At 42.1% G+C, this 24491-nt stretch overlaps 2 protein-coding genes across 4 annotated transcripts in view; both read right to left on the reverse strand.

Moving 5' to 3' along the window:
* The window catches only part of GRHL1 (grainyhead like transcription factor 1), a 44753-nt gene extending 38209 nt beyond the window's left edge, over positions 1 to 6544 (reverse strand). The window contains exons 1-2 of one of the 2 annotated variants that reach the window (XM_052810073.1): positions 6434 to 6544; positions 2530 to 2716 (exon numbers count right to left, since the gene is read on the reverse strand). In XM_052810073.1, the coding sequence (XP_052666033.1) occupies positions 2530 to 2716; positions 6434 to 6453 (207 nt within the window). In that variant the 5' untranslated portion in view covers positions 6454 to 6544. Of the gene's footprint in view, positions 1 to 2529; positions 2717 to 5815; positions 5959 to 6433 lie in introns of those variants that run through there. The other variant, XM_052810071.1, reaches the window with a different exon arrangement.
* Positions 6545 to 14375: 7831 nt separating this feature from the next.
* Positions 14376 to 24491, reverse strand: part of TAF1B (TATA-box binding protein associated factor, RNA polymerase I subunit B) — a 51546-nt gene continuing 41430 nt past the window's right edge. For both annotated transcript variants that reach the window (XM_052809524.1, XM_052809525.1), the window contains exons 12-15: positions 22179 to 22269; positions 21650 to 21720; positions 19299 to 19524; positions 14376 to 15035 (exon numbers count right to left, since the gene is read on the reverse strand). In XM_052809524.1, coding sequence (XP_052665484.1) covers positions 14843 to 15035; positions 19299 to 19524; positions 21650 to 21720; positions 22179 to 22269 — 581 coding nt within the window. In that variant the 3' untranslated portion in view covers positions 14376 to 14842. The remainder of the gene's footprint in view (positions 15036 to 19298; positions 19525 to 21649; positions 21721 to 22178; positions 22270 to 24491) is intronic.

Consider the following 24491-nt stretch of genomic DNA (forward strand, 5'->3'; position numbering starts at 1 on the left):
AAGTGTATTGGGATGCTACAGATAATTTTTGTGCACAGCCACATACAACACCCTGTCCCAAACTGTATTAAATCTTTTATAAACAAAAGGTAATGACCAGTGCTCTGGATTTAAGACAGCTCAATACCGCTCCTCATATTTTATGCCGTGGACAGGATTTGCCCTGAAAACACCACATACCACAACACTGATCACAAGCCACCTCGTCCACACACAGACACATGCCATTTTCCTGGCTGCGCGGCAAGGCCAAGGCATACAGAAGAAGGTGAACTCTTCGACCTGCGGCAGCTCAGTTCACTGGAGCACAAAGCCAGTGCCCCAGCAACCCAAACAGCTCTTGCCACCACTGGCACAAGCCTATGGTGCTCAGGTCCCCTCAACTGCACAGCAAGCCCACACACGCTCCTCTGCAAACCCACACATGGCGCCCAGGGCTTTTGTCACCCTCAACACGCCTCCTGAATGAGCAAAACAAACACCTTCTGGTGTAAGGAGGAGTAAACTCCCACCACCTTCCTTCACTGAAGCCTGCTCAGAGACTGCCTGCCTTTGCCAGCTTGGGTGCAACGCAGGGAACCACCACTTTACTGCTAACTCAAAGGCTGATGGCTTACCTGCATGAACAGCATACTTCTCTAAACAGCACTTGACTAACACCTAAGTCCTGGCTCTTCCACATAACCTGGAATCTCCAGTAACACCAGAATTGCTGGATTCTCCACAGTAACCAGCAAAATTTGGAGAACCTCTAGCTGGAAACTGCTAGGAGGCCAACACTACTAGTCACTGAAAAACAAGGGTCTTCCGAGCTGCGTTTGGCCAACACTCCTAAACTCTAGATTTTGATCAAAAATTTGTTTCCTATAAGGCCTTATTAACCACAGTTGAGCTATCAGGGTAGCTCATTAGTCAAGTGGAAGAAAACTCAAGTTGTTTGGTTTTGTTGGGTTTTGGGGTTTTTTTTGTTTGTTTTTTTTTTTTTAATACAAAGGTGATCTCATTGGCTACCTTTAATATTGCAGAGGGGGCATATTAGAAATGTCTAGATGTTGTCCCTCTAGCATTACTTCGTAACAACCCCCAATAAATCTTTCAACCTCTAAACATTTTGCTTCATGCAAGCGTACAGGATACCTGTTCTTCCACAGATTTTTCTGTACACCCACTGATACCCAAACATAAGAGGAAACCCCGAATTAGACATTAATGTACAGCAAATCCCTTCTGCTTTGCCAAGCGTGAAGGATCAACATCAACGCTCTCTTTGTAATCTACAGGTTTAGAAATCAAAACTGATTTTGTGGATTAAAATCATTCTGGTGAAAAGCGGTGTGTTTTTTTTTTTCCAAAAGCATAGCAAGCACAGGCACAAAGCAGAAAGCCAGTTTTCTCACAGAACTAGCTGAATATCATCCACATCAGTGAGTTTGTGGCATTCTGTCGTGTGCGTGTGGAGTGCTAATCTCCATATTAAGCATTACAAGAACATTTTGATACGTAAGACACGTTCAACTCTTAAAAGGGCAGGCAAGGTTTTTGCGTGCACAAGGCAACCTCTCCTCATGCTTGAAGAATATAGAGACACTGGCAATTGCACTCACTGCTGTTAAGACACTAGCCAAAGTGTCAGGCACGCGAGTCAAGTCAGCCTCCTGGCCTCCCTGCATGCTCAGAAAAGTAAAAAAAGGCATCTCCACCCGGTGAGCTAGGCCACTGTAATGCAGGCATCTAACCCGAGCAGGACTCCTCCCCGCCTGGAAACGCTTGCTGGTCTCCACTGACTTGGACATGGACTGGAGATAACTACCCTAGCTTAGACTTCTGGTATTTAGGAAAGAAAGCTCAGCAAAACGTATCCCACACAAACCAGAAGGTTATCTGTTTGACTGTTCAATTCACCTGTGAGCATCTAGGAAGGTACATGGAGAAGACCATGAACACTGGGGAAGACAACGACAGTTGTCAAAGGATTAACAGATTACAACAGCTGAAGCTCACTGAAGATAACGAGGGATGCAGACAGCAACTCCTTCAGGTGGACACTTCCGCCCCACACACCACCAAAAATCTGTAGTTACAGCTTAGTATCAGGTGAGACTAAGGTAGCACATCAAAGCCCCAACAAAAGCCAACGGTCCCACCAGAATAGGGATCACATGAGCAAAAGGAGAGAAGTTTCTTTCTCCATGTGTATTTACATTCAGACAGGGACATGCTCCCAAAGTCTCATCCTTCATGACTATTTCTATAATACATTGCCTCCTGCAGAACCTGGAGTTGACAGGCAAAGTGCTACTGAAGCTTTTGATCCATTACATTAAGATTCAGGGAATCTTATTTTACTGAGCTAAAAATAAACCAGTTTTCAGAAGAAGGGACGTGGAATTTTTTCCATTTAAAAACCACATACTTTAAAGTCCTCGTGATCCATACACAGCTTCTGCAAAATCCTCTAGCAAATGACACCTTCTCCACAGGTGGAACAAGAGCTCCACTGGCTGCCAGAGCATACCCACGCCAACCTACCTTGTAGTAATCATAGAGCAGTCCGAGGGCAGCTGCGCTGTCTTCATCACCATTGATGCTCATCATGGCTTTGGTAGCTGCTGTAAGGGGATTTTCAAGAAAGGTTTTCCAGGCCTCATCTTCACTGGTGTAAGGACGTCTCTGAGAGTAGAGAGAGTCATTCTGAAGAACCAACACGGGTCTTTTACTTGAATCATAAAAAAAAGAAGAAAGAAAAAAGCCACCTGTTAGAACACATGAAAAACATTCCTAAAGTTCTTCAAAATTAGCTGCCCCAGTTTCACAGGGTTCATATTCTGATTCAGTGCACTGCAAGGATTAGTCAACACAAAAAGCCCAGAAACCTAATTCTGATCTCACTCACGCTCAGTGTAAATCAGGATTAATTTGACCAAACTCAGCTGGATTACACAAGTCTATATAAAAAGGCAAAGCCGTTTAAAAGCACAACTGACCTGTTCATGCTCTGAATCCAACCCAGAAAGAGTTACACACGCTTACTGACCTACCACCTACAAAACCTCTAGCACATCCCACGTAACACTACCAAGCTGCAACCTGCTCCAGTTCCCATGTGGAAGTAGAAAACATGAATTAACAAAATATCTCTTTCCCCCAATGCTTTCAGAAGGTGTCTTTACTCTCAGAGTGTATCTGAAAACACCACCTAGAAGCTGCCAATTATAGACTACACAGGGAAATTCGTCAAAGGGACCTCAAATCAATTTGGCAGTGAATTCTTCTGACAAGGGAAGATGAAAGAGTTACTGCCTGGTTACTGTTGAAATAATCCGTGACACTGGTTTGAAACACCCTCAACACATGACTGGGAAAGAAGAAAAAAAAAATGGAGTTTTTTCCTTTATGTTGTAGTATTAAAAAAAAAAAAAATTATATTTACTCTGAACATTTTGAGATTGCTGGGAACTTGGACCTTCTGCCCACAGATGAAAGTGGGACATCTGTAGAAAACGCTGTCCTACCAGCTTAGACAACTTAATATATTTTCGTTCTATTGGTAAAATATACGCTTCATCTTTCAAGTGAGTTCAAGCTAATGTTGTTTAAATCTGACTTTTAAACCAATTCAGACAGTTTTCCTTCCAGTGCAAGTGTAACATTAGTTTACTGCAGATTGGTGGGGAGAGAAGGGAGGCTATTTTATTTTCTTAAATAATCCCAAACTCAGCACTTTTTTTAATGAATTGGTAATAGTTTAAAATAAATAAATAAATAAATTTAAAAAACCAAACCCCACAAAAAGCAGTTCCCCACCACCATCACACGCCTTCCCCGGTAGATAAGCATTCTTTTAATCTATCTACCCAGATGCACGCAGAGATTGAAATATACTACAAATACAAAAAGTTGTGAAACAAAGTTGTGAAATACTCTAATCACTATAATCAGCTTAACAGTATCCTACATTTATCACCACCTTCTACCAAAAAAGATTGCAAAGCACTTTGCAAATTACGCATTCGATCCTTTATTGGTTACACAAAGAGTCTCGCTGAGCTTCAGTAGGACAGCTTGGCTGAGCTGAAGACACTTAAAGCGAGTGGGAGTTTCCAGGACTTGTAAGAGCACTTTGTGGCTATAAATCAGTATTACATAGTTGGAAAAAAGCAAACAACAATGACAAAAAAGACAAGCTCTTGCACCAGGCCCTTTCTTTAGGTCTTTGTGCATATTTGTGTACACGCTGACGCATATACTAAAATGCAATGTACCAAAACGCAGATACCTCTGGTATGGAGGACATCCACTTTCTATGAAGGGGAGGCGAGCAGCAGAAGACAAAGCAGAATTTTCTTTAGGGACGTGGTACAACCTCCTATTCTTATACAATGTGATAAAAGAAACCTTGACTATCCATAGCAAATGGGTAAATCCTCCAGTTAAAGTCACTCGTAAAGAAAAAGGCAACTGAAGTAACCTGGGTGCAGTTCACTTGATCCATCCCTGCCAAGCTGAAGGGCTAAGTCAGCCTTGCTGGAACTCACAAGACCACTAAGCTGATTCCCTCCAGCAACGCAATGCTCACATGGAAAGAGAGAACCAAATGAAAACCAAAAATACTGAGAACTAAAGCAGCCACTAACCAGAAATGTAGCAAATACAAAAACTAGGTATTTTTGTGCGATTTGTCATTGCAACACCTAAATATAATTCACATTGCCCTACAGGTAACCTACCCCCCTAAAAGCAGAGTAGAAAGAATTATCTGCAGAATTATCAAGAGAAGCGCAGGGTTTGGCAGTAACTCAATCCCTTAACAGAACCACTGCTTCTTTCAGAAAAATGAGAAGATTTATTAATAAGAGAAGGCAAACATTTATTTTTCCTAAGTTTTAAGTTTCAAGATTACTGGCACATGGATCTGCTCACCAAGTAGTAGATATGTCTGTCCAGCAAAGGCTGGAAATAAGTTTCCTACTGCAGTTTTAATAATTTCTGAAATTTATTTTCTGCGTGACAGAAGCAGAAGCAGAGGACTATTACAAAGAGCAGATACCCTCTCTTTGCCTGCGAGGATCCCACAGCCTGCAACGTTCTGTCTTCAGATCACAGAAACTATTCTAACTTGCTTACTTAACCGATCCAAAGCCCATCCTTTCACTCCCTCACCGTGCAATTCAGCTCGAGACGTGAAGAGATCCTCAGCCGCACTGTGCTTTATACCTGGTCTTGCACAGAGCACGCCTTTAATGCTGAGGCAGCAGAGAAGATTTCTTTTGCCGGCTTCTTTCTGCATGCCAGAAAAGCGAAGTGCACGTACCTAAATCGCTGTGGCCGCATCTATTAAGTGTCATCGGCGGTAAAAATACATATAAAAAAATCCTAATCACAGGGTGAAGTTAGCGAGCTGTTGCGTTACAGCGTCCTCTTTCTAGAAAAAGTAGTATATGAAAAAAAAGCCATCTGTAAAAAGCCTACACTTTCCCTAGGAAATGAGCGCATTTGAGTCACCGATCACCCAAAAGGCAGTAACTTTATAATCGGTTCTTCAAATCACCTCAGTCACCCCGTTTCCTACTCGCTCCCAGCGCCCACGGCCACCGTCTCCCGACGGACACGGTGACAAGTTTGGAAATCAACCCAGGCCATTAAACGCGGCGAGCGATCCGTCCGAAGAAGCCGCCTCGGCACCCCCCACCACGAAGTTACACGAAACGCACCTCCGGCCCAGTCCTAACTCCTCGGACACCCGCGTCCGCGCAGGACGAGGCAGCTGCCGCCCAGCTGACCGAGAGCCCCCCCGTGCGCCGCCCGACCCCCTCACCTGCCGAAATCCACCTTGCCGGAGGGGTGCGCCTCGTAGAAGTCCATGGGGGCCGCTCCCGCCGCCGGGCAGCGGCGCGGGGCTCCGGCGGGGGCGGGGGGGACGGACGACGGGACAGCCCGCCGCTGCGGCTCCGCCCGCCTCCCTCAGCCCCCCGGAGAGGGGCAGCCCGGCGCTGCGGCGGCGCCCGCTCCTCCCGACGGCGCGGCCCGCTCGCCGCCGCCGCCCGCATTTAAGGCGCGGCGCGGCGGGGCGGGGGGCGGACGGCGGCGGCGCTGACCCACGCCTCGCCGCGGGTGTCGGGTTTCAAAGCCGGCCCTGCCTCGCCGCTCGCCTCGCGGGGCGGGGTGGCCGCCGGGGTCGCGCCGCCGGGCCCCCCCGCCCCCCGCCATTTCGCACCGCCCCGCCACAGCCTCCGGTTGCTCCTCCGAGAAGATGGAGGGGGGCGGGCCCCCGCGGAGAGCGGCTCCCCCCCGGCCCGGCCCCACAGGAGAGCGGGCCCCGGGCGGCGAGCCCCTCTCGCCGCGGCACACACACCCCCCCCCCCCCGGCGGGGCGGCAGCACCGGTCGGACCGGACCCGGTTCTCCCCCCCTTCCCCCCCCCCCGGCTCGCTCACTTGTCGTAGTCTTGTGTCATGTCTGGCGGAGGCAGCGGGCGGCAGAACTGGCCCGGCGGGTCGGGAGGGCGAGGCGGGGGCGAGCGGAGAGAGCAGCGCGCAGCCCGCCGCACCGACGGGTTTTGTCGGCTTTTCTCGCCCGCTCAGGTGGCTCCCGCAGCCGCAGGTGGACGGGCGCCGGCGCGACGCTTCCCATTGGCTGCCGCGGAGCGGGGGGCGGAGCCGCCGCGCCCCCATTGGGCGGCCGGGCGGGGAGGGGCGGTGCCGGCGCCCGTGCGGGGCTCCGCGGGGGACGGGCGGCGGCGGCGGCGGCGGCTGGGGCAGCGCTGAGGCGGCCCGTAGGGGCCGGGCCGGGCGATGCCGGCCGCGGCCCCTGCCGTACAACGCGGGTGGACGGCGCACATAAGGGACAAGTAAAACTCCGCGGAGAAGGCTGCTGTCCTGAGGGAAAAAAAAAACAAACAAAAAAAACCCCAAACCAACCCCTTTTCCTCCCGGTTTCACCTCTCCGCCTGCACGCACGGCGTCCGCGGGGGCTAAGGCGCTGCCACCGCAGCTGCCCCCGAGTCCCCAGCACTCTTCTCCCGGCCGCAGGCCGCGGGGGCCCCCCGAGCGGCCCGTCCCGCTCCGCTCCGCGCCGCGCCGAGGCCCGGGGCCGGGCTGGATGGGGCACGGCCTCAGGGGCCGCCGGGCTGGGGCTCTCGGCGGGGTACGCGGGAGTCGCCCTGGGACCCTTTTCGCACTAGAACTGGGTCTGCCTTCTCCCTCTCCCATCCCCTACGACCTTGCTTCTTGTTGCGGTACTAACCCCACTGCTAGGAAAGTCTACAGACGGCACAAGGCGCGTTAATTGGCAGGAGCACTGCGCTGACTGCCCGAGCACCGTGGGTCCCGGCCTCGTTACGTGCCTCACGGATGAAGGCGGGTTCGGAGGGAAAGGGAGGTTCACGATGGAGTTACTGCTGGAAATACGTCTAAATCCCCCGGTCTAACAACGGCGGCAACATTACAAATACATCGGATATATCCAAAGTGACGTGCGTAAATTTGAATCAGAAAGATCTTAAGTTTCTCCTTGAGAAATAAGGGTGGGAGGTTGCTTGTTTAAGTAACAGCTTGAATCAAACCCATATAGCAACAGTGCTACCTATCGCATGTCAAGATGCTTCAGATAGCTACTGTAATTTAAAAGTATGCACACTAATAAGAGGTCTCTCCTTCTAGGTCAAAATCTCTTCCCTATTTGTACAGGATATACTCCAGTGCAAAACTATAGAAGGACAATTCAAGCAGCCAACCAAAGGAAATATGAAACTAAAGGGAACAAACTTTCACTGAGGGTCTAATCCTGAAAGTTGCTTAATATCCTCTGACTGGATTACAACTAGCATTCTAAATACAAAATTCTTTGTTTGGATCTGCAAACATCGCCACTAGGATGGCAAAAGATAAATATTACTGAAGGAGAATCTTGCTCTACAAAGTGAAATGAACTGATGTAAATTGTTCTTTATGACATGGCGATAAAAGGTATTCTATATTTTTAACCCATTTTAAAAATCTAATTCGAGACTACATAGAAGAAAATTTCTTATCTGGTCTCACCTATGGAAAAAAAATTCTGTCATTCGATTAAGTTGTCAGAAAGTTACGTTTTTCCAAACGAGTATAACTCGCTTTGTTTCCGATACAAATTACAAAACCAGCTCAAATTCGCAAGCACTGGGAAGGACTGCTAACTTTCTCAGGTGTTATTCACTCCTCACGCTCCCTGCTTCTGTTCGTGCATACTTTTCATTAACAATAAAATATAATACTACCCTGTAGCTGTAAGTGACCCAGATGCAGTACGTGCTGAAGTTCAGTCACATGTTTACATTGCACCCAAATTGCTAAAATCTTAGTAATGTGCCACGCTTGGTATTTCTACGTAACTAGAATTTACCATGATTTTATTCCAAACAAATCAATGCTGTTGCCTCTGCAAAAGGGATGGCTTTTCTTAACAGCCTGATCTGCCGATGAAAACTTAGTTATCGACAGAGCAATCACTTCCACGTTCAGGAGACAATGATATAAACACGGGATTGTGACACCGCTGACTAATCTGCCGGTCACAATCTAGACTCTGTAACACCACTTGTAGGTGTATTTCTGTGATGTCACTAACTGGGTTGCATCATCGCTGAACAAAATCAGGCAAGAAGCACAAAGGGATTTAGCAGAGCTTTGGCTTGGGCATAAAGCCATGCCAGCCTGATGCGGCAGTGCCCTGGCACGACTTCCCTTGTCCTGCGCTGACTGGCGTTCCCTTCAACTTCTTCCCTCGCTCAGCCCTTTCACCTCAATCTCGCTGCTCTCCTCCACCTCTCAAGCCCTTTCCTTCTGCCCCAGTCCTGCCTTCAGTGTTCTCCTTCCCTTCTTCATGTATTCATTTCCTTTTAAATTAATCCCACTCAAAACACGCGAGGAGCCCCACCAAACTCACACACCATTTGCAACCATCTGGCTGAGCACTGTCTCAATATGCTTGCACCTCTTCCTAGTCTGTCTTTTGACATCGCTATCTAGAGAAACTGGGAATTATTCTGGACAAGGATTAGTTACTGTTATGACTTACCTAACAAATAAGGTTTTAAAATCTCATACCTGATAATTATCATCTACATGCACTGGCCATTCACACCTGTGTAATAAACAAGTTGCATCAAGTTTGTAACAGTACTTTTGATTTCACAAAACGCAGCAGGGAGTCAAAACAAGATACTTTCTACTTAATCTGAACCCCTAGGATGCGAGGGCCAGGCTGCAGAGCTGGCTGGAAAGAGCAGTGAATCTTCTATACTCTCCATTACACAGCACACCAGGCAAGCTTTTCTTTTTGCAACAGGCCTGTGGACACTAACGATAGAGCCGGAAAAGTAAGCCCGAAGCTGATCACTGACCCCCACAGAATAATCCCGAAGGCATCAAAGGGCTGAAAAAAAAAAAAAAAAGAGAAAAGCCCAGGCAGAGGTTCATGAACTCACTAGTAAGTGAGGTGAAAGCAGGCACAGTGGAAAGAAATAGAAAGACAAGTGACAGTGGAAAGCGAAGCTGGAAATGCCTTGGAGGGAAGAGAAGATGGAAAAAGCTGGGGGGGAAAAGGGCAAAGAAATAAATAAAAGCACAATGTGTGAAATATGGACAGGAAAATTAAAGTTTGCTTTTCACTTCAGTCATATCCCTATATGCAATCTTGCTGGCATTCCTTAAAGATTCCCCTTTTGATTCTGTATTTAGCCCTAAAGATAATGTAAACGCTGTTGAGAGCATACAGACTATTCAGGGGCAGGAGGTGCAGCTCCATCAGCCTGACTGAGGACCCTCTAAAATTACTACAGTGTAAATTAATCAATTTTGCAGCAGCCCATATATTTAAAACGTCAGCCTGAACCCTAGAATTTTATTGACAATAAAATCTTTAGCATGTTATCCAGTCTCATTGAACTCTCTGCTCAATATTGCGCTTCCTCCGGGTTTGACTCCTGTGTACATAGGTCCTGCCGCACAGGCCGGTAGTGGTGTAGCAAGAGAACAGCGTGTGCAGCTCTTTCGCTGCATGCTGTTCTCTGCCTAATCCGCTTTGCTCCGCAGCATGGAAACCACCCAGCTGCCCAGTTAGGAGTTCCAAATGCCACAGATCTCAGTTCAGTAAACAAAAATGTTTTGTCACAATTTTATATCGATGCAGCACAACTTACTGTGTGGATGAGATCCAGGGCTGGGTGGATTCCTTCACATCCTAGCAAGTTGCAAGTGGCGGTCACGGGGAGCCCTGCTGCACCATGTCGCGGGGCCACGGTCGAAGTCCTGCTCAGAAGCACAGGAACCAGCCTGCCTGCAGGTGTGAAGCCTGCCTCGCTTGCGAGGAGCTGACAGCTCACCAGGAACTCGCTAGCTCTGCAGTCTGATATCCTGACCTTGAGAGCTGGGGCACTTGGATGTAGTTTTAGGACACTCTTCCTTTCCCTGGGCCTGTAAAGAGGTGACGTCTTCACCCTTCTCTCTTGCAGCAGCCTCTACTCGGCATGCAATGCTCGATCAGACAGCCATTGGAGGGATCCTCCATGAAAAGCCAGCACAGAAGCATCCCAGGATCCAGACCAAGCTATGAGATCACAACATAGACACTAAACACACTTGGTGGCGTTCTCACGAGGCAATGGCAGGGTCTGCAGCTGATGGGCAAAGCCACTGCTAGAACAAGAGGGCAGTCTATGAGCAGACACAGAATACTTCTACAATGCAGAGCAGCCATGTGAGATTATCAGAGGAACATGTTTGTATTTTCTTTTAAAACTACCTGATGTACTGCCGGAGGCAGAGTGTAGATACTGAGGATTGGGGAGTGTTCTGGCTCTGGAAATGCTGCCATTAGCAGTTGTACAAGGGCAGCTATAACCTCACGTGAGGACACAAGCATTCATCATCTCCTGTTCTGCCAGCCTTTACTCACTCTCGTGTTCACCGTTTCAGCAGCATCCTAGCACAGGCAGCAGTGAGGAAAGAAAGCTCTTTCACGTACGCCTGTTTCCACATCTTGGCATGTCCTTTATGCTCTCCCTCATCTAATCTGGCCAGGAACAAAGGAGCTTCACATGTGAGGAGGAACAAGATCAGTAACTGCGGAGGAGATATTGGAAAGCAAGCATCCTGCATTTAATGCAAGGACAAATGCAGTGAGACACTGCTTTGACCAATCCACATACTAACGCTCAGCCAGGAAATATGTATGACAACATGTGCTGGAAAGCCCATTTCATTTTGGATCAAAATAGGAGATTCATTAAATGGAGTTATCCTGACTCTTCTCTGCCTGTGAAGCAGCATAAAGCTTTTTCAATCTGACATGGAGAAAGGACAGATGAACCAGGGAGCAGACACCTTATTCAGGGATTTAACATTTTCAGACTTTACCTCTCCCAAACTTTTGAGCTTTCCAAGAAGTTATGAGAAAGCAAGTTATTCATTGCATTGCCTGCAACATTGCACGAAGCTTTCTCAAATCTTCCAAACACGATTGTTTCAGGGGTCATCCTAAAAATGGGTTAGGAAAGATGTAATTGCAGTGAAGCCCATACAACACACTATGGCTAATAAATTAGACTAGCATTGCTTGCAGGCACTGGGCTTTGCTGATTCTCATTCTCTGGTTAAATCAGGTTCAGGGCCCTCACTCTGGGTAAAAGGTTAAGGAGAAAGTCAAACACCTCTCCTTCATGTCTGGAAAATGGTAAAAAATATAAAAAGAAAAATGTATTTGACTAAGTTGATATTGAGAACGCAGACACACTGAGGTAGTGAAAAACTAGTAAGGTAAAATACCAATTCTGCTGAAGACTGTACCTTTCAAACAAAAATGAAACATCCGTCATATTTCTCCACTGAAACAACAGAAAAGTTGCATTATTTAGGAGAATTCATAAAGCAAGGTTACTTTTGTACTCTTAAAGATAGGAAAACTGTGTTAAAAAATATAACACACAAACTAGGAAAAACCTTAAATTCACTTTAGAAGGCACATCAAGGTCTCAGAATAACCAATTTGCTATTGTCTAAGTTAATAATTATTTAACTATTATAAGTCTTCTCAATATATACTGTTTTAAAAGTTTAATCTAAAAAGAACCCACTTAACTTTATCTATATACTTAAGAACTCTCATTCAACTTTTAGAGTAAGAAACAAAACAAACCGAGTTCTCTACTTAAAATTTCCATGGGAAGAAGTACAAAAAAGTAGCTATCAGAAGGCTGAGCTTTACCTGAACATTTTCAGCAAATAGTTACAGAAAGGACCTGTAAATTAAAAGTAGATAGAAGAGGTGGTTGGAACTGCTGGGTTGTGGCAGACACCCTGCCCTTCAGCTATCTGCCGGTAGCTGTCTGTTCAACCAGCACGGCTCCACCTCAGGGTTATATTAACTGGACTCAAAGTAGTTGTCCCAGGAGAGCTCAACTACACTTCACTGAAGATAAGGCACTCTTGTGGCTGGTCAGCCTCTTAAACATTGTTACTCCAACATAAGTGTTGATTGATTAAACTGGATAGAACTAACATTAAGTATTTTAGGGGCACACCCTTTACTTTTAAATCTGACTCTTAACCTATGTGTCCAGAAGGCACATGGCTCTTGATGATTAACTGCAAGCTTTATTCCTGTTTATTAAAGTACAGCCTTAATTTATTCAAACATCTAAGGGAGCTTTGTTACGTTTGTAACAATGTAACAATGAGTACAGTATTTTTAATTTATGAAGCTCAGATTTTACTACTACAGTAGTTTTAAAAGAAAGGTATACCTATAATTAAATGCATAAGTCTTTCAAATAAAGACTTCTGAATTAAATGAATCCTTTGTGTATAACAAGCTGTCTTTTAGATAGCTAATTCAAAACTTTAACAGATATTATAGTAAAAAGAATGAGACACTTTCAGTCGCTTGAGCGAGCACTGTTGAAAACAGTGACAATGTGTATTACACTTCTGTAGATTTTTAACCGATACAAATACTCATCTAGAACAAGAACAATCAATAATTTTACCAAATATTTACAAACTTTAGTAATTCATTCAGGTGAGGTCAAACATAATAGATAATGGCTAATTTTAAAACACAAACACCAGATACAAGATGAGATTCAAATTGGTATTTTCTGAGTCCATTAATGTAAACATCAGTTCAACACACATCTTGTCAGAAGTCTGAGGTATCTAGTGCAATGTGCCAATAGATTTAGACATACTAAACTGTACCGACTTATGAAATCTCTAACACATACAACAAGTAACAACTCAGTCTGCTCTTTCCTCTTGTCCCATCAAGCACAGTTTAGCTCTGTATGGCTAGAACTGTGCCTTCTCTTCTGCGTGTTACAATCACTTTATGGGACAATTGCTCTAAATCCCTGTTCTACAGTAACTACTTAAAATATCTGAAAAACTAAAAACTTTCACCCAAACTGTCTTTTCTGTCACCTTAAATCAGGACACCACGCTTAATTACCTCCTGCCTCTACTGAGCCAGCGAAGCCTCCTGGTTTGCCAGTATTTCCAAGTAACTATTGCAACTTAACAGTCCTGTCTGCTCTACCCATGCTTGAAATACCACTTTATCGCTTTGCTCCAGACAGGTAGGGCAGCACATCTCCTCTCCTACCATTTGCCCGTTCCCAGTTTTTAGACAATGGCTTCACGGATTGAACTGCAAAAGATTTTAAACCCTTCCATCATACTCAGAGTCTATGTGCTGAACTGATTACCTTCCCAGATTACATCTCACTGAAGCCCTTGCTCAGGAAGGTAGCTATTACTCTTTGTAAAGTCTGCAGGCACCATTTTTCTCTGTTGCTGTTGATTTTGGTTTTGATCAAATAGATTTGGCAACTTCTGTACTCCGTACTGACAGTTGGAGTTGCTGAATTTTATTTCATTCAACTGAAAGCAGCATTATTCATCTGGGTATCCACTCAGCATCTCTGTTCAACATATGTATATGTTATGGTGTTTTTAATGTAGTGGCAGCGCCCAACTTCATTTACACGTTGTCTGGGACAATTTAAATACGACTGAGCATGAGAAACTGGTAGAATGGCTGAGACACAAGCTGCTGGATTATAAAGCGGTCAGAAGAAATTCAAACGCAATAGAAGAATAACAGGAGGACCTGGCAGTTACCGTTGCACAAGAAATAGGATGGGCAGTTGCAGGTATAAAAGTAGCTGCAAAATCTGTGAAGCCTGGAATGGAACATGAACCTGAAAGGTGGTAACTTGAATGAGAGGCTCAGGCATAACAAGAGATGGGGAGATAAACAGGATGCAAGGAAATGTAGAAAACTGCCAGAGTTGCTCCAGAACAGCCTGTTTAGAAACAATGACTGAAAAACTCACTGCAGTGAAAACATCAACCAACTGCTTCTTTTATTTGTTAACACACTATTTCAAAACAAAGTAAACATTACTTTCTAGAAATATATTTGCTGTCATACAACAGTAGGTAAAAAAATTGATAATACTTCAATTGCAAAATCTCACAATGTAATTAGATGCTAACGTGCCGTCCAGTACACTCAAAGTATGTACAAATATGCCCAAAAAATGGTAATTTCATAGCTTCCTGTTGGCTCTGAGGAAATAAATTGTGATAAACAGTTTCCTTGATAACTTTCCCAGCTGGAAACCAGTGACTTAAATTACAGATAAAATGACACTACAACCAAAGTACAGTAGTAGATCTCAGCACTACTATCTTAACAAAAAATGTCCATGCAGGCAAAAGGATCATTGCAACTTCAGATGTAGTACCATGGTTTGGGATCCAACCAACTAATTTACATGGTTTTAATACTGTTATTTTTAGGCCTTTTTACTTCCTTAGGCTTGTCTTGTATTTTGGCTTTTTACAGAGTTTTTTATTAAAAAGTTTGTGTTCTATCACACACACCTCATCATGGATATAAGAGGGCTGTATCCTCAGAAGAAAGGAGAATAACCTTAGTACAAAATGGTAACTCTGGGGAAAGTCCACTTCTCTGTAATGAGCCAGATGACCACACAATCTGAAAAGAAAGGTAAAAATAAAAAAAGCCCTAAATTACAAGTGTATTTAGTTAGTATTTAGCTAGCATTAATATATTTAATTGTAATCAGATAAAAACTCTACATTTTACCAACAGCATAAATCACAATTCTGGTCTACAATGTCAATTCTGTGAAGGGATCCACTCCTGCAAAACCCTGAAGTAGACCAAGACATGTTCAGAGATGGTGCAGACACGGTAAGAAGGAAAAGCCTGTATAGCTTCTTGCCCTATGAAGCAGGATCATACTCAACCAGGCAAAGAATACATTCTTTGCCACTGAGGACTAAATTGAACCAGTGTTCATTGTGCCAACTTTTAGCAAATTTAGCAAAGTGTGAAGATGGCTAACTTGCCCTATTTTTAAAATTCCTAAGACTATCCAATGCAGACACCCCAGGCTCTTTTCTAGATTCTTTGCCCACATTCTCCATAGGGTCCCCTCTCTCCTCTTCCTGACACCATGCCATGGGATTATAATCCATCCATTTCTTGTCCATTGCCTCTGTGTGCTAAATATAAATCACCTGTCTAGAAACAAGAGAGAAAAGCTGAGTTCAAGTCAAGGGAGTAATATAGGAAACACTGGGGCAAACATTGACCAGATTGACAGAAAGTAATCAGTGCTATAGCAACCTTCTGCTTAATTATTTTGTAGCTTTCACAGTGAAAATGTTAATGAAAATGATGAGTTGATTTTATTGGTGAAGTATACAATAAAAACAGCAGGCTGAACTTGCTGGTAACAAGTGTCAGACTGAACAAAAGATGACACAGAGGACAGACTGCAGAGACAGCTCTGTAAACATTAAGTTCAGCAACTTAGGTTGGAAAAATATCCTGTTCTGGGTTAGACTCAAATTTGTTTTTATTAAAAGTTGTAAGCTTAAAATAGTATAAAATCCAGCTGTTTTGATTTTTTTAAAAATCTTTTACATTGATAGGGGGATTCAGGTGCTATTCACCATAAAAGTCCTATGCATGTTCTAGCTTACTAGGTATTGCTGGGATGTGGAGAAACAGAGTTTAAAATTTCCCCTCTGTCTGATTCAGAGCAGCGGTCTTAAATATTCACCAGAACAAGGACTGGAATCTGTCTGTCCCAATTTATGGGCAAGTGTGCTAATTACTAGACTATAGAGTCATTTGCTCGCTCCCTCTGGCCCAACAAACATTTACATTTTACCTCAAACTGGAGGAACAGACAGACCCATCCTGGAGTGTCATGCAAGCCGCACTTCAGGGAGCGGAGTCTTTGTTTAAAGCCTCCCAAAGTCTGGCAGATTGGAAATCTGAAACTATCATGCCATACATCCCATCCTATGGCCTATCTCACGTTCCCCGAAAGCTGCCAGTGACTTCTTACAAAAACTAAATTTAATCAGATGTTTCAGCAGCGTCAGAATGCACTAGCTGACCCCCACAACCCAATGTGTTGGCTAAATTCAAACTTCATTGAGAAATGTTGGCTGAACCAAATCTGCATTTTTTGCCTAATATGAATTAAGACATTTTGCTACAGGTTAGTCAACCCTAAGACTCAGCAACTACAGCTCTGATGGCTGTTTAGGTGTCAAATCTCAGTTTTCATCGGGGGGGGGCAGGGGAGTGATATTGTATATTCTGAGGCAAATGTACAATTACATCAGTACTGTAAAGCACCTATTTGATTAACTGCAGTTACACCTTTTCACAAGAGTACCTAAACACACACACACATTTTTGCCCCATTTTGTGCTATTTTTGTGCTATTTACCCTAAGAGCATATCTGAAGAGTTAAAAAAAAAATCCAGGTGATTTTAAATTTAGATGTAATAAGGGAAACCCATTTTTCTCAACATTTTTCACACATTGTAATACCTCATCATATATAGAATCATAGAATCATTTACGTTGAAAAAGACCTTTAAGTTCATCTAGTCCAACCGTAAAACTCCTATCACCTAAACACTTCTATAGCAAATCAATTTAGAATCCAGTTTAATACTGAAAGTTCTAAAATAAAAGAAAATGTAAGAGCATTTCACCAACGATTTGACTGATCTCAGCTTTGCCCACACTGAAATCATGCTTTAGTCCTAGGATTAAAGCATTTCAGTAGTCCCAGTTAGACCATGCTGATTTTTAGAGAACGAGAATTTGTAAGTTTGTTTTTAGTTCTATTACACATACACACACTTGCATAGGATAAACCCTCATATCTGAAGGAGTAGACGTTGTTTTCCAAAGTTAAGTAAGTGTCAGATGTATAATTAACTACTTGCATTGCAAATGATATAATGGGAAATTTAACTTGTAAGAATTTAAATTCAAATCTTGTTTCATGAAGGCTATGACAGTTTGCCATTAACATTTTAATATATTACATATGAAAATGTAGGCTTAAAAACAGACTTTGCATGAAAGATTATTCACACAAACATACACCGAAATATCCACTCATTCAGTGTGTACATAAGATTTACGCAAATTTGTGGTAAAGGGATTATTACCTCTCCTCCCTTCAAAAAAAAAGTTCTTATTCATACAAAAGAATGAATCCATGCAACCAAAGCTCTTGTAATATAACACTGTGTTTACATTATTCCAACCCATTTCTGTCATGGTGGATATGTGAAAGGTAATGTGAAAAGAAAATAGAGATAAGCAAATAAATCCACTGAAAGACAGAAAAGACTGCATACATGTAAAAGCCAGTTATTTTCAAGGGGACTATTTAAAAAATCAGGAACATATCGCTAATACTCTGTAGGGGCTATTGCTCTCTTAAGCATGCCATTTAGAAGTATATACCAGATAAAGATTTAAGATGTTATTCAATGCACTAATGAAATCTCATTTCACATTAATGTAACCTGACCTCCTTTCCAAAAAACACCCTCCAATTGCACACATGAGAAATTCAGGAGAATCCAAGCCATCTGCAAAGTTCATCTTTTTCACTGATACTCACCGGTACCTTCCTCTTTTGGATTAGGATTTCATGATACAACCAATGGCAGAACCGAAATCTGGTGTATGATCCAGAAGCCATATCTACGCTACCCAGGGATTTTACGAGAAACACTGTTTTAGATATTTCCTATTCCTTGGAGTAAATGCTGCTGAACTCCTACACTCTCTCAGCAAGGCTTTTGCTGTCTGTCTCTGGCCATGGTCCTCTGCCAGCACCCACCAAGTAGAAAACTCACCGTTTTTTGCAGAATTTGATGCAAGAGGAGAAGGTATTAAAGGAAGAGTGAGAAGTTCGACACAAACCAGGCAGATACTCAAATCAGGACATGGTTTAGTAGGCATGGTGGTGTTGGGTTGATGGTGGGACTCGATGATCTTAAAGGTCTTTTCCAACCTAAACGATTCTATGATTCTATAAATATCCATATAACTTTGTACAAGGCTGGATTAGCTGGGCTATCATTCTCCTTGCTACTTAGGTCCTTTAAAGAAAATAATTTTACTAACAAATACATATACCCTTAATTGAAAAAAAAAAATTCTCTTTCACTTGTGAAGGCAGGATTTGGGAACAGTTCTCTAGTAAGACAGACACTAAACTTCCTTAATAGCATAAAATGTTTTCTTTTCCCATATTTCTTCTTTTACTTTTCCAGTAAAATAAATTTCTTCTTTTACTTTTCTACTTGTAAAAAATACAACTGTTGATTGCCGATATGCTTAGATGAAATAGTGGTAAAGTCCTTTTCACTTGTAATTATTTTTTTTTAAATATGTTCTGGAGGCATTAATTGCCTGCTTATTTGAACTCCGACTGCTGATTTTAACTTTAGTTTTGATTAAGGCCACCACAAAAGCAGTATAGTGATTTAGAAAATTAATTTCCTATGCTTTTTGGGGGGCCAGGGGAGAGAGAGGAATGGAACCGTTTTTCCATTCTCTGGAGAGCTGTGGTGCAAGTTTCTTCTAAAATACTATGAAGAAGAAAGTGAAGTGAGTATTTGTACCTAGCTGCTACTCTTGCCATGTGACTCTAGTTGTTGATTTTGTCTCATCTCCTCTCTTCTCAAAAGCTCACTTTGATCACTCTTCGTATTACAATTTGTCTACTCCCAATCCAAGACTAACCATTCTGCACACGCCCCTTTCTACAAATGATTTTAACTATATGTGAATACATAGCTGTGCACACACCCCATATTTGTCATTTGTAAAAAATATATATATGGCACTTTACTTTCAGGGGAACTTTCCAAAATGTATTTAACAAAAATTTGAATACTTACTTCTCAGTACATAGTTTAACAGTACACAGCCAATAGTCAGGGTTCATGGCGGTAAGCAAACCACATTTTTCTTGCAAAATTCCCTTCAGGCTATGCCCGTGAAAACAACTCCCATCTGTGTTTTCTTCATACCAACTTAACTGAAAACTTGAAGGATTTGGCTTTTCAGCAGGTTGCACTGAACCAGACAGCTTGCCAAACTGATTTTGTAAGTTCACAACCATTCCTGTACAAATAGAAACAAAAAGAACAAGGCAAAAGTATTAAGTATTAGAATACTGTTTAGAGGCAATTAATACAGGAAGAAAATAGGGTATTTGTGCCATATCTTTTTTTCTTTTTTTCTTTAAACCTCTGTGTGGAATACTGAGAAACCTCGAAGGTCTGTATGTTCTCTCCCCCATTCCATTTAAAAATCAACTCTGTCATGTGTTTTAGGGAAAGATTTTGAAAGATAATTCAAAATGCCATGTCTTTCATACCTAATAATATTAATACTGGGGCACACCAAAAGCATTTCCCCAAGTAAAATCTGTAAAATCCATTTGATACTGCTGGTATTTTTATGCTGATAGAAAACACAGGCCAGGATGCCTTTCACTATTATTTACCTGGTTGTATGCTATCTCTCAGACTGGCTAAGATTTTTTTAGTAGTTTCCTATGTATCAGAATTAAGGAAGCCTGGTTTCATACACACATGGATTTAAGGTTAAGCTTTTCATAGTGCAAATTTCGACTGGGAAAAAAAAAAACCAACAAAAAAACCCACTCCACCTTTCCTCACTGCTAGTGAAAGAATGACAAACTTTCATAAGTTACTGAGGCTGAGAAGGGAAAGAAGGTATGACGATAGATCAGCACACAAAATACGACCACCTAAGCCTTGTTTCCCTATGGTAAAAAGCAGGTTAAAAACCACTGTTGTTGGAGCTTCAACTTCTTTTATGACCTGTATCTGAATAAAATCATTCATAAACTGGGAAAAAAAGGAGAAAAGACATCCTAAAGGAATCCAAGGACTGGGAAGCTTATCTTTCAAGAGGACACTAAAATCTACCATCAAAAACAAAGGCTGAGGAAGGTTTCTGAAAACCTGTATCTGGCACGGAAGTGTTTTAGAACACTCTCTGTCTCTACTATTTTAAATTTGTTTTAAGATGAATCTTGCCCAGTTACAAGGGCATTATGTGATACTCCTGCCTGCAACAACCAGTGGTAAAGCTCCGTAATCTAATTGGTCCTCTTCTAGCTTGAAAAGAAGCAGAGCCAGAAGAGGAATCTAGAGTGCCACAGAAATGATGAACAATTAATCATTATCCACTTTTTCTTATAAACGCAGGAATTAAAGGGCATCTGAGCAAACAATCAGCTTGAAATAAACAAACCTAAACATGTTTTTCCATGGAACATGACTTGACTGCAGGATCACCCCTACTGAATTTTGAAGAGTAAGAACATTCAAAAAACCCCAATTGCATTCTTGAAAGAGAAATCCAACGTGAGTTATTCAAACCAAATAGGATTATACAACTTGTTTCTAAGTCCTTGAACCAGTCACTTCCAGAAACTGGAGGAGTATATAAAGGGAAAAATATCACTTGCCACACTTAACATCTCTCTCCAAATATCTGTTGCTTACTAGATACTATTAAATGTAGGATGAAGAACTTCAGACCTAATTTGGTTGAATAGAATTCTGGTTTTCCATATTTCCACAGATAAGTGGTTTTGTTGTTTTTCGTGTTTGCTTCTACATCAGCGTAAACCCCAGTCACTTCTTGTAAGTACTTCTAGAGCTACTAAAATAAAGTAGATGTACCTGCATTCTGACAGCATATAGCTATAGCTATTCAAGTAAAGTCACGTTCAGACAAGCCTTCCTCACTTTCTATAGAGGACTGCAAGAAGGAATGGGAGAGGAGAGGGACATGCAAGGTCTACCAAAGCACATACTGGGATATCCATACCAAAGGATATGAGAAACTAAAGGAGAAAACGGACAGAAAAGCTATGGAAGACCAACAACAATTCATGAAGATCACAGTTATATAAAGGCAGCTGACAAACCAATGAAGTTGAGGACAGAGTACTCATTCTGAGATGTGGTTCTGTAGGTCATTAGGAAGACTGGGAAAGGCAGTTTCAGTTAAGCATGAGGAAGATGTCTGTTTGAAGAATTCCAGCCACAGGTTGTAAAATAGTACTACATTAATTGTACCCAGAGATGAAAGAGAGAAGAGAAAGTATTTTAAGATGTAAATGTTATCACAGTCAGGGCTGCAGATTTTCTATGATGGGAAAAGTTGGAGCAGATTTCTGCGTCACTGGGAAGAAGCAAAGTTTACTCACGTCTTCTCTTAAGAACTTTAGATTTCTTCTTGGCTGAATAGAACAGTGGCTTTTCACATCTCCACAGATACCTACCAGTAAGAGACATAAGAATTGTTAAGAAAAAGAAAGCTGAAGCAAACAAGTAAAAGAATAGTAATTTCTTACAAATACTGCTAGAGCTATTAAATTAAAAATCAAAATAATCTAATGGTTAGTGCTATTAAAAGCCACTGCCCCCCCCAACACATTTAGGAAGTCTTTTTTCAGAGTAGGCAAACTGAGGCATGTAAGCCTAGATTTACTGTAATCAGTTAATTGTTCAGCTGTATAAGCTACTTGTCACAGAAAGTGAGCATTTAATTAATATGCTGGATAAACATTACCCGTGTAAACAGAAAATTAAGATAGGGATTTAATCACTCTATTCACCCAAGCTTGATGGATAGAAATGTGGTGCAAAGTCCTAACTTTTTTAATTTCTGTGGGGGTCAGGATTTCATGTAAACTGTCTACCTTAAAAAAGAAAAAGTACTTAAAAACCTCTTACTTGGCTCTCTCTTCATCCAATTTCTTTTGCTCCACATCCAAGGAACATTTTATCACCTTGTACCACTTTTTGAACTCAAAATACGGACCACCTGAATAAAACATACACATTTTAGGTTGGGAAGAAGTGAAAGAAATGTGTAGTACACAGAAGGTGGTCTCCACACAGTTAGACCCTGTGTCTTCCACCTGTATACAAACCTATCCTGAATTCTATGTGCTTAAAGAAAAGATACTTGATCTAACAATTCCGTAAGAAAGAGAAATGCAGAAATGCAGTGAAAGAACAGCATGTCATAAGCGCAAAGAAGCCCCTTAGCTTAGAATAGACTTCATAAATTTAGCACAATTCAAACCTTTTCCCTCCTTTCTGAAAGTTAAGCCTAGAAACTACCTCCTCTCTACCAAAGGAACTAGATCTCCACAGTGCAAAGTGGCCTCCACCTGTTTGAAAGCCAACTTCAAGGGATTAAAGTAACTATTAAGATCTAAACAAGCTCAGATGTAAAATTTCAAACAGTTTCATCAACTCCCCACTGACTATCCTACTACCCATGAAAACTTACAGGGCTGGAAAGATAAACTAGACAATTGTATTCACTTCTTATCAGCTTCCCATGTTTTTGAGCACAGGAACTTCACTCCTTGATATGTGAAAAAATATTTACCAGCACATGCAAAAACATTAAGGCATATGGCATTCTAACAGCACATTTATCATTGGTGGTCCAAAGAGGCACAGGACTGAAGCAGACCAACTGCGTACAGTAAGTATAAGAATTCCAAACAGAACTATGGTGTAGATTTATATATTTAAAATACAATCAACTCTTATTACCCGTGGGTGGATTATCTGCATTGTGAATTAACTAGGCTTTGCATTTCCCCATCACCCCAGCTGCACTGCATGTGATGCTTGCATCATGCTTAGCTTTGCCAGCTAGCTGTTTAAACCATTTTTAAGGTGAATATACTGTTCTTATAATCAAGCTTATATACGTATTGTATTATCTGCATTTTTGCTATTGGGGTTATCCTGCCACAGGATGTCTTAAATGCTAGAAATATAGACGGACTCAAAAAGCAACAGACAAATGAAGGAAAGACAGACCCTTCAGTAGTTCTTAAAATTCAAAGGTGTGGACACAACTTCTTTTATGAACTCCTTAAATCCAGAGGTTTAAGTAAGTACTCCTAAACTGCTGGGAGGGCAGTTTTCTGGGAGGAGGGTGTGGAAATTTTTGTTAAACTTCTTATGAATTATTAAGCATCTGTCACAAGCAAAACCATTGTCAGAGACATGATGCTACACTATAATAACCATTTACCTGGCCAGTACTGCTAGCCTGATGTTCATATAGCAGAGCTGACTGGAAAATACACAGCTCTGTGATATACACACACATATATACATCTCAATCAATTCTTATTTAAACATAAACTGTACTGTGTATGTGTGCAGTTCATAGAACATACACACACAAGCACACTAGGTAACTACAACTATCTACTGTACAGCTTCCAGTCTGGCTTGAAAGACTGTAGGAGCTGAAATACTATTTTTTTATTTAAAAAAAAACCTAGAGAAAGGATAGTTAAATCGAGAATGCAGTCAACATAAATGGGATCTTTAAAACTCAGTATTAACCATTATTCATTTCAGCACACTGAACTTTGGGAAAATGCCAGAGGCAGTTTTAAGGTCTGGCACTAATCGGTGCTCTAACAGAAATTCTCACCTCAGCTCCTCTGTGCAGCTGCTCACCATCACCCCAACATTTTAAGGATAGGGACAACATAACAGAGCATATGGATCATTTTACACCAGCAGATTTTAAAGTAAAAAAGTGGGCAAAGAATGAGCTGTTAATTCCCGAGGGCAATGAGACTTGTTAATAAGGGAGAAACCCCATTAAGACATTAATGGCTTTGAGCCTCAGCTTGTAAGCAGTTGCACAACTTCTACTCTTGTCACTATTATGTACTTCAAGTTTTCAAGGGAAAAAAAAAAAAAAGATCCAAAATAAGTTTGTGTATCCACTTGAAAATGAGAATTACCGGTTTTAGTTAATAGTGATGACTGTCTCTAGATACAGCAGTAATTGTGCTCATGCATGGCTAACACCAATTTTATTATTGAGTTAAATTTTAAAAAAGTAACAGAAGGGTCAAAATGGACCCAAAACTGGATGGAAGGCATAGAAGATAAATCACTGTAACACATTTGTGATCTTATCTTCAACTGTGATCTGGATCAGGCCATGGAACATCTTCCTGAAGATTTCTAATCTTTGATTTGGTCTTTCTGCCCTCA

This window comes from Harpia harpyja, chromosome 15, assembly GCF_026419915.1.
Source record: "Harpia harpyja isolate bHarHar1 chromosome 15, bHarHar1 primary haplotype, whole genome shotgun sequence".
Lineage (NCBI taxonomy): Eukaryota > Metazoa > Chordata > Aves > Accipitriformes > Accipitridae > Harpia > Harpia harpyja.